Source organism: Mytilus edulis, chromosome 1 (assembly GCF_963676685.1).
Source record: "Mytilus edulis chromosome 1, xbMytEdul2.2, whole genome shotgun sequence".
Classification (NCBI taxonomy): domain Eukaryota; kingdom Metazoa; phylum Mollusca; class Bivalvia; order Mytilida; family Mytilidae; genus Mytilus; species Mytilus edulis.
In genome coordinates, this window is record NC_092344.1 from 89426519 (window position 1) to 89437701 (window position 11183).

The 11183-nt window shown below is 31.7% G+C and overlaps 1 protein-coding gene across 5 annotated transcripts in view; it reads left to right on the forward strand.

Annotated features, from left to right (window-relative positions):
• LOC139494112 (uncharacterized) overlaps positions 1 to 9211 on the forward strand; it is a 42138-nt gene extending 32927 nt beyond the window's left edge. For all 5 annotated transcript variants that reach the window (XM_071282295.1, XM_071282289.1, XM_071282301.1 and 2 more), the window contains 4 exons: positions 2797 to 2968; positions 5110 to 5255; positions 5543 to 5699; positions 6339 to 9211. In XM_071282295.1, the coding sequence (XP_071138396.1) occupies positions 2797 to 2968; positions 5110 to 5255; positions 5543 to 5699; positions 6339 to 6558 (695 nt within the window). In that variant the 3' untranslated portion in view covers positions 6559 to 9211. The remainder of the gene's footprint in view (positions 1 to 2796; positions 2969 to 5109; positions 5256 to 5542; positions 5700 to 6338) is intronic.
• The last annotated feature ends 1972 nt before the right edge of the window (positions 9212 to 11183 follow it).

Sequence of the window (11183 nt, forward strand, 5' to 3'; positions counted from 1 at the left end):
TAAAGGCCTTCATAAATCCAACATGAAAGTACTGGAACCCGAACGATCATCATAGTCGGATATCTCATTATTTGCCGATAAATCAGTACAATGAATACATATGGTATTTTCCCATCACCGAAGGAACGAGTTGTTTTTCCAAAATGTACCAAAGACTGATAGAGCGTTCTGTTACATAGTATCATTCGTTGTGGTACAAGTACAATTAATAGAAAATAGACCAAAAATCATCTAACAACCAAACATAAAGACTATGTTTGCTTCAGTATACTAATAGTAAAGTACACGCAAGTAGCCGATTAGGTTATTGTTAAGTATGAGAAACATGCGTTTTAGTGATTTCCAAAACTTGATAGAAATTTGTTTACATTGACGATAATGTTATTTTCTTGTATAAAAAAGATGAAACGTAAAATTTTCGAAAGATAATTCCTAAGCAGAAATTCTAAGGCGTATTTGTTGAATCAGTCATTACAGCTAATTAAGCACTTTAGAATAAAAGAAGCATGGATGTGTAACAGCCTCGACAAGGTTTGAGCTGCAATGTTCTGTAAGATAGGCTGATTGATTACTATAGGATTTTATTAATTAAAAGTTGCTTTTTTATTCATAACACGTAATTAAGTTCATTAAAGTGAAACACATGAAAACATTTTCGATCCATAATACAACGTTGGCAGGCTGAAGAAAACGAGATTACAACGAGAGTCTGGTTGTTTGTCCAGAAGATTGATTAGTGTGAAAGGCAAATATACACAAACAGAAATATTCGACAGTGATCATCTTGCACCACTCTTATGATACGCCAGTTTGATATTTTATATTAAAAAGGAGACGTGGTTACAACTATTTATAGATCAAAGGAGAAGGTGCGAACAATTACTGGTTATCGTGAAACCTTCACCAATAAGCAAAAGTCACACCATATGCGTGTAGCAAGCTATGATAGACCCCAGTGTAACAAAATATTAAACCATTCAAAAGAGAAAACCAATTCTGATTTATACTATAACAATACACGAAAAACGTCATGTTTGATATGGAAATAATCATCAAAAGCACCTTACTTAACTATGTAATTGACCACCACTGGTCTTATAAACGCTTACTGTATCATGTCTGAGGTTAGGCTGACATGGTCGACTGATATATATGTTCACAAACATCTTAGACCAAAAAAGGCAATGTTTAATATTGTTGATCATGTTGTTGTTAAAACCAATCTTCCATGAGGATTGTCGCCAGTTTTAATCATAAAAACAAGTTATATATGACACATGTAGGTTGTAGTTAACTTCATGTAACAGTGTGCTCCCTACTGACTTTGTTGTATGTCCACGGAATGTTAGTAGTGTATTGTTTCATCCAAACTCATATCTTTCCTTTAGCCACTGTAATAATTTCTGTTGAAAGTTAATTTTTGCAGCACTTATCATGTTAGATACGTATGGAAATGCAATAAAGCAGTAGACTAGATAGACGCTTTCATTGATTTACTCCATGCAGTATTCCATTGAGATATAGACATAAAAAGCGTGCACAAGTATATGCGAAGTATTTATTTCGTAATATTTGATATTGAAATACACTACCGTTTATACCATACCGTAGATGCTTTGGTTCCAAACTTGTATGAAAATGTACACAGGTCGTTATAAATACAAGTGATTATGCTGGTCAAACAGTAAACATGTCTTAAATGTGTATTCCTGTTTTTCAATCTAAAATATAAGAAAAGAGGTACAGCCTTTTTATTTTCGTTTTTTTCAAAGAAAATATTTATTACCCTTTAAAGAGGTTATAAGAGAATCTGATTTATTTTTTAAAGTGTAAAAGTTTGAAAGGATATGTGGACTAGAATTTTAATAAATTGTAAGTGCAGTTCTTTAGTCATATTTGATATTTATATGATTTGATTAAATAACGAAGAATTACATAATATTTATAGAAAATTAACTTGAAGTACACGTATGAAGCCATAATGAATTGCAACCTATAAGTTAGAAAGAAAGACGTTTTTAAAATAACCATGCTGATGAAATTGCAGCTTTATTTTGATCAAGGTCAGGGGCTGGTCTGAATTGATTTATTTCATTTTTGCAATGTCATTGTAGTCATTGTATGGTGAGTTTGGCGATAACTGTAAACTATTTAAAGCTCCGACGGCGACTTGACGGCATCAAGTCGCAAATTTAGTTTACTTGACCACGCGTTAGCGGAGCAAGTAAACGGGTTCTCACCAATTGATGCAGTTGGAGCTTAAAATACAATAGTTTTATCTCCATTCTAATGAAACTGAAAGAAAATTACGTCAAATCATAGATTTAAAATCTTGTCTTTAATACGCAGTCTGCGCCTGATGTTATCCAATCAAAATGAACGTTACAAACAATGTTGCATTAGAATGTAGAATATTCAGCAAAGGATCAAAATGTATTACCGACAAATGTTACTAAAACCACTTTATTCATGATAATAAACTTATTCTCTAGGATTAAAGTTTTTTGAAATAAATTGAATCCAAAGACGAAAAAAACATCAAAGAAAAACACTCACAAAAATTACTCACATTCACAATGTTATATTTTTGGAAATCACGAAGAAATAAACAAATAGGATTTCCTGTCCGATGATTCAATTGAAGGTGACAAATTGAAGTTATCTATCAATAAGGCTAGCGATCAGCGAACAGTCTCTTTTAAAAAATATGATGGATTAAACTGCATCATAGTAATTTTGAGTACAAATTCTTATGACGGGTGTTTGATAAATATTAACAAACCCGATTAATTTCAGATATAACCATGATGGTCTTACTTTGGTTAATCAACTTGACTTGTTCAGGACATACCTGCCCAAAGGATCTGCTGAGCGAAGTCTTCAGCTGCCTGCGGAACTTAACACATGGAAGCAATCAAAGCTCACTACTTTCATCTATTGACGTCGAGCTGATGAAAAGGAATTGTGGGTAAGTAATTAGAAGTCTTAATTAATTATTCATGTAAATCTTAATGAAGAAAATATTAGCTGAGATGAGGATATTGCATGTATTGTAAAATCGGGTTTAATTAAATATGATTTTCTACATGCGACTACTGATGCCAGTGCCAATTTCCTCTTTCTATAGGGAAAGATGCAAGTACTTAACAGATAATATGTGACACTAAATAACATATGTAGATTGTCACAATGTTTAAGTTCAACACTTTCCATTAATATGTGTAAAGTATATACTTCGGATAAGTGTGTGAATAATGAACTGTGGGAAAACACTTCTAAATTTGTATATTTCATTTAAAACCATCACAGCTGGTGCATAATTTTCAAACGAGAGGAGGGATGGGGTAGTTCTATTTGTCCATTTTAAGTGTATGAAGTAAGTGTAATAGGCTTGATCACTGCATGTCATATAGGTACTGTCCATTCTGGCAGTATCAATAATTATTTGCCGCCAATATCGTCGATATACACGTCAATTACAATTATCTGCGCTTATGTCTTCCATAATGCAGACTGTCGTCGACATTTTACTAACAGAATGCATGTGTATGAGGAATTTTGACGATCTTGTGTATTTGGTTTTATGTAGTATATAGCTACAAAATATCTGCACTTTAAATGCAACTGCTTTGAAGTTTCTGAAAATGTTTCGTTTATTAAGTTATAGGCTCTTTCATTCTGTATTTCAAAGGTTTGATGGAATGCGGCATGAGTTAAGTCGTAGGCTATTTCTGTGTAAAAGGGAACTAAGAATCAAGATGAAAAAGTTAAGATTGAAAGCACTCAATTAATTAAAATTCATATCTATATTAACTCAAGTGCTCGTACATGAGTATAACGAAATCAGAGGTCTATATTTTTAATAGCATTACGGTTAATAGCGGTACGTAAAAAATAAGACAATGCACACCCTGTATTTCATTATGTGTTCATAGGGTCAAATATGAAACTGAACTATAGAAATTTCAAAAGTTAGACTGCTTTTTAAAAATAATTGCAGAAGTGGAATATTGAAATACTGATGTATTCATCCTCAATGATTGACATGAGCGCCAAACTGAAGCGAACCCAGTCAACTGTGAAATGAAGGTCATTGTAATCAAGATGATGCTTGGCCTCAGTTGAAAATAATTTGTAGGGGGTAACAATCTGCTATACCACCCTCCCTTCTATGTGTTATTTATATTTTAACATCAGAATTCTGCTTGACACGATCTTTTGGTAAAATATGTGTCAAGGAACTTTGTATCTTTGTGAGCCTTTTCGGTTTTTTCCAGACTTTTGAATCTTTTTAACTTTTGGTATATTTTTCTTTGATTATTTTTTCAATTGAATTTCTTTCTTTGGCATGCCAATCGAAATTGTTGTAGGGGTGTTATTCAGAGGGTTCGAATTTAATCTTTTAAATTGGTTATATTTTTTTTCATTTTTCAGCCAAATCAACAAAAGGTTTGCATATAACTCTGATGTTTATACGATATCGGGCGTTCATGGGGACCAACAATTGCAAGTTTATATACTAGTAGTGCATAAAATCAAACGCGAGAATCCCGCTTATAAATTGGAGTAAATTACAATTTTGATGCAACTGGAGCGAAGCTCTGTATTTTTTATTTTGATTTCGACAGCGATAGGATAAAGGAAAGCATCTGATCATGTTTAGCCGCGGGGAATGATTAAAATGCTTCCGCCTGCCATTTATCCCAAGCAAAATCAATATAAGAATTATGGTTTGTTTGAAGTTACACATTTTTATGGCTATTTTCCATTTTATAAACCCGTGTGTAAATTAACTTCAGACTTAAAAGTATAAAACAAAAATAAAAGATTTTGCAGGAGTTATAAAAAATCACAACTCAATAAAGGAAAAACTGCGATACGGAAAAAAAATAATGGTCCATAAAGCAGTACTCCGCTACTAAATTCCTCGTTTATGACATCATGGATGCTATTTGAGGTCATGTTCTCAGAATGGACAAAACCCTAGAGTATGTGTTGCGCTAGTGGCATACGTCGTGTTGCTCTTGGCAAAAAAAATATCAGTCAATATGACGTATTTGGTGCCAAGCCACGAAAAAGAATAGTGAATTAAGACTATTTTTTTTTCAGAACTGGAGCATTTGATGACAGTGTTCAGTGCCTAGAAAGATTATATAAACGTTGCGATGACCCCAAGGCAAAAGAGTGGTTAATTAAATTAGCTAAGCCCGGGCGATGGAAGTCTGGATTTGATAGGTTTTGCCAACATGTAAATTGTAAGTATACATATTGTTTATACTATGGGTACTTTAAACCAGGTCATCTGTTCATATGTTGAAGTTGGCAAAACAGATATATATTCGAGAAAAAAAATTATGCAAAGTTTAGAAATGAAAACGTGCGCACATTTTTAGAATTTGATGAATCAAAATGTACTTCGGTCAGCGCTTTTACACCCCCAATAAAAGTTAAAAAAAAGAAGCATTCAATTCTTAAGTAGAATGTGAAAATATGAACAACATTTTTCTAGGCAACTAACATAACCCCCTTCTTTATTTTACAGTATATACAAAACAGAAACAGTGTATCCAGAGACAAAACGAAAAAGTTTTGGCCTGTGTCAATAGTAATAAAGATGTTTTTAACAATGAGCAAAAATACGTGGCTACTACAAGAGATGGCTATAAGGTCGATGAAAGTGTTATAAAACCTACATGCAGGTATGTTTGTATAATTCTGAGTAAATATTATGAATATAATCATATTTTTTAAAAAGATAAATGATTCAGTAGTATTACCAACATAAGCATTACGATTGTCCACGCTGTTATGGAAATGATTCTAGATTTTAAAAAAAATAACCGCTATCTATATATTGATATTAATTCTATGGTTATTTTTCATCACAGACATTTTGCACTGTAGCCAACTTAACTCAGATCAAACATGATTCATACTGGCTTTTGGGACATACATTGATATTTTGTTGTAAAGCTGAAATGTCTCGGACTTTAGTTTCAAGGACATTGGTGAACAAAAGATGGGTATCAATCGGACTCAAAACAGGGAGTCTTATAAATACTCAAAACGAATAATACAGCAAACATTGAAAAATATAAATAGAAATGACTAACAACGAACAAACGAAACATTCGATTTGAAGAGAACCTTTTCTAGTGAAAGTCTTTGGTTAAAACCTTCGTCTCAATTTCACTTCAACTAATTTACATACGATGCAAAAAAAAAATGAGTGAAATAAATGTGGGAAAAGTGTTTAAATCAAGATTATTTGACTCTGCTGGATCTCTGTATATTTTTCTATGAAATCCTAAATAACGATATTATTTTCTTCTTTTCAGCGTTTTTCATTGGACAGATAAGTGTTTGAGTGGTCCACTCGGAGACGAGTGTGGGAGAGAAATTGGCGCTGTTGTAGCAGACTTTAATGGGGGAATAACTCCTCCTTTGTGTGTTAATTATCCACTTGACGGTTCATCAACAAGGACTTCGCATTCGTCCAAGTTAATTGTGATATTTACATGTGCATTATCCTATTTACTGTCCTCTCGTGTACGGTGATGGACATTTCTGAAAGTGTGTGGATATATAAGTGTCATTCATTAACAATATGTAGATCTCCAAGGTGTTTCTAAGGATGCACTGGTTACATTAGCAACTAAAAGTACATATGACCTTCACCTTTAATGGGCAACGAAATGTCTTTTGAAGACAAACTAAAAACAATGTTGTTATTAATGTGTGACTGGCATGGATAATACACAAAAACACAACAATTGTTCAATATTGAGTGTTTTGTCTCAAACAATATGGCCATATTTCACCAATAAATTATAGACTTGCATATATTTGATATGTGAATAAATGATGTGTGGATTAGTCAAATTGAGACGATTAACTAAAACTGAGCATTTAAAATGCATATAGATTTTAGAGAATGTATTGGAAATGTGAATTGCATAAGGTCTAGGAATTTCATACAAAACTATGCTACACTTATTCATCACACGATGCAGGATTTATCAAGACAGTTCTAACGAATTCCCATAACATTATCAAAGTAAAAAGCAAATTTATATATGCCCATCGGATATTTAAAACAAACAATAAAAAGATTTCTTTCTAGATCCTTAAAATTCTGATGTGTTTCAGTGTTAGCTGATACATATCATTTCACATGTTATGTGAGAAAAAACTCTGTTATGTTGAACGTTTGCCATGTAATGGCTTTAAGTGGTTATTTTACCAGAACCTATGTATATATATTAGCTTTATGTTTCATTATGTACTGAAAGCTACTTGAAACTAGAAGACTATTTAGTAGGCAATCAATATGTTTCTAAAAAACGTATAAAATGCTCTTTTTATCTTGTATGAGGAGACTAACTGTTAATCATTGCAGCCATTTTCATGTTCTTTTAGGCTTTTTCTACTAGGAAATAATTTATAACTGTTTCTACAAGTTTTTGAACAGGAACAGAAGATACTTTAAGTATAGGAACTTAAAATATTTTAAATAGAAAATTAGCAGATGCAAGATTTTGTCTGCATGTAATAAAAGGGACTACTGCTTTCTTTTATTATGGACTTCATTATAATAGCATAATTATGTGAACAATAAATACGAATTTTCTTTGAAAATTATTAGAAACAAATATTCAAAGTGTTATTGTTTCTTTTCAAAAGACTTTTATTTATGAATTATTATTAAAGAGAAAATATTGATAAAAGTTTACAAATTATATTTTTTTTTAAAGATTGGAAATACCATATTCTTGATCAAATACTGAGATACAGATGATTCTGAAGATCAAACAATATATTATGTATTCAATATTCAATTTTGAATTTTAAACATTTAAAATACACAATGAATATTTTAATGTCCATGTACTGACTTGAAAAGTCAATATATCACTTGTAGGCTCAGCAGTGTGAACATGTAAATTTTATAAATATACAAAATATATAGATTTATGAAACTTAACCTCTAAAATGTTGTGTATACATCAATAAATTTTGCCAAGAAAATAGCTCTTTTGTTCAAGGGAAAGAATCCTTAAAATACTCCTTTTAATGTACTAATATTTCTGATTAAAAAAAAAGAAATTTGTAAAGTATTAGCTGGAAATGCTTTGAATTCTTTAAATTTGACAGGATCTGCAAGATTCTGTTGTGTATATGTAACATATTTAACAGAAATTTGTCTTGTATGTTACAAGAAAATGGCTTAATGTGCGCAATAGCAATCATGCATGTGTGTGACAAACTGAAATTGTATATGAACAATTGAAGCTTATTATGCTTGTTTTAATATGCATGTTTTTATGCTTTTAAGAGTGATTGTTGATCAAGAGATATTTTTATGTTTTGAAAGATTTTATGTGTACTGACAGGTTCAACAAACATATATAATGTTGTTAATTGTCTTTAATTTTTTATTTCTTCATATTTTTATTTTTAAGTGATTATATACAGGATCAGAAATTGATTCATGTTGAAGTATGTAAATTTTTTGTTTTGTTCAATTTCATTTTGTTTGTTTCATATTTTTATGGCATCTCAAGAGTGGGATGAAAATAGCAAAGTATTGTCTATTAAGATTTTTTTTTTTAGTTTTTATGATTAGATTAAACATTCCAAGAGTATTATCAAATACAATGATCATGAAAGATCTATCAGTTTGATAAATTTGAAAAAGTATTATATATTTAACACATTTCAACAGGCTTTACAAAGAGCTGTGGTAATCACTTTTCAATTTCCATTCTTTCACTGAGAGGATATCCTCAGTTTAATTTTTTATACTGGCTCCAGATGGTTTTAAGAGCTAATAAATGAGATTTTTATCTTACAATTTGTTCCTAATGTAAATCACTATAGCTATACACTTAAATGAATATCATTACACAGTCTAGTGTTATTACTATTGTTTGTAAAGAGTCAAAGGTTCTATGTAACAATAAAACCAGGAAAAATGAATTTGGTGTTAGTGACAGCTGGTTTTGTATGCATTTGGTGCATAATTATGCTGAAATGGTTAAAAAAATTAGAAGTATATTATATCTAGGTAAAGGATTACTTTATTTTGAAGATACAGATTACAGTTAGTTTGAGAAAATATTTATTTATGTTTTGTTTAATTTTTATAAATACTGATATACAATATCTTTAAGATGAAAACATTGTTGTTTAATAAAAAAGTAAAAACATGTATTTTTTTTGATATTTTGTTAGCTTAACTTTCCCAGTCCAAACCATATATGTTGCCTGATATTCGTTTTTTATCGTCTGTCCGATATTTTCACCATCACTACATATTCATTCTATTTCATTTATAACTTGCGTTGCGATCACAAGCAACCCCGTCACAGTTGTTTGTAACATCGTCCTATCACTTGGCATTCGTCTTTGGTGGTCTTAAACATATTTCCATCACTAGGCATTGTTCCTTTTGTTATTTGCTAAGATTTTCCCTTCAGTAGGAACTCTTTTCATCGTTTGCCATCTCTTTGTGCCGGTCATCTGTCGTTTGTCGTCAAGGAACCTGTTCTTTAAAAAATAGTATCCTTTGAAACTGCTCATTAGATTTAAATCTGTCTGATCCATTTGGAAAGTTTGGTTTTCGTCCAGGATGGTCACCATCTCTAAAAAAGTAAAAATAGAACACAGGGGTCAAACTGCAGTTTTAGCTAATATAATAAAAAAAAAATTCTATAAAAGTAGAGAAAAACTTTTGGTTTTCAACCTAAGAGCCATAAAGTTGTCTTGTTATACCTTCTTATGAGCATTGTTTTTATAATAGTTCTTTTTCTGCTAGTATAACATCTGCACTTCCAAACCACAAACATTTAAATGCAATATTTCTCAAAAGAAAAAAAAAATCGGTAGATAGTTTTCTGTCATTGTCAAATTGCTAGCCTGTGATTCTGGCTCAGCCTATCGACGAAGTATTAGATTGGGTCAGGATGTCAGGCTATGATATTCGCAAGTAACACCTATTGATAGTTATAGGTGATAAAAGGTTAGTATCGTAAGTGTATGGCCTGGCACGTTTTTCTCAGTTAAAGATAAACATATGCAAATCCAGGATTTTGAAAGACAACGTTAGGTATGCGACTCAAAAGACTTGTACAGAGTCTATGCATTAACATTATATAACTCCATCAAGGACCTTGTACCTACTAAATCAGCCTCTGATGAAAATAATAAAAATAAATTCTTTTATTTTTAGATGGTAAATTCTTTTTTTAGTAGGCTATCACAATTTAAATGTTTATGACTTTCATTGAGGACCTCAGGTCATCAAACAAAAGAAAGCAAGCATATAGTAAATACTCAAAAGCAAAATTTTACAAACGACATACAGTTACTGCAAAAACATCCAACCATTATAGGAACCTGATGTTCAATGGTTGCTGTTAGTTGATGTTGTTCATAAATGGTTCTCGTTTTTGTAGATTAGAACGTTGGGTTTTCGTTTGAATGGTTTTACACAAGTCATTTTTTTAGCCCTTTCCTTTTTAGCTTGCTGTTCGGTGTGAGCCAAAGCTCCGTGTTGAAGACCGTACTTTGACCTATTATGGTTTACTTTTACAAATTGGGACTTGGATGGAGAGTTGTTTCATTGACACTCATACCATATATGTCTATTATAAATCATCACATGCTGTATACACTGAATTAAAATTACTCCTTGACATATACCGACCAGTTGAACATGGTTGCATTGTTTTGTAGTTTTTGTTCTACTTTAATAGTACATTTTTATGCCCCACCTACGATAGTAGAGGGGCATTATGTTTTCTGGTCTGTGCGTCCGTTCGTTCGTCTGTCCAGATTCAGGTTAAAGTTTTTGGTCGAGGTAGTTTTTGGTGAAGTTGAAGTCCAATCAACCTGAAACTTATATATATATGTTCCTTATGATATGATCTTTCTAATCTTAATGTCAAATTGGAGTTCTGACCCCAATTTCACGGTCCACTGAACATAAAAAATGAAAGTGGGAGTTTCAGGTTAAAGTTTTTGGTCAAGGTAGTTTTTGATGAAGTTGAAGTCCAGTCAACTTGAAACTTAGAACACATGTTCCCTTTGATATGATCTTTCTAATTTTAATGCCAAATTAAATTTTTTACCCAATTTCACGGTCCATTGAACATGGAAAATGATAGTGCGAGTGGGGCATC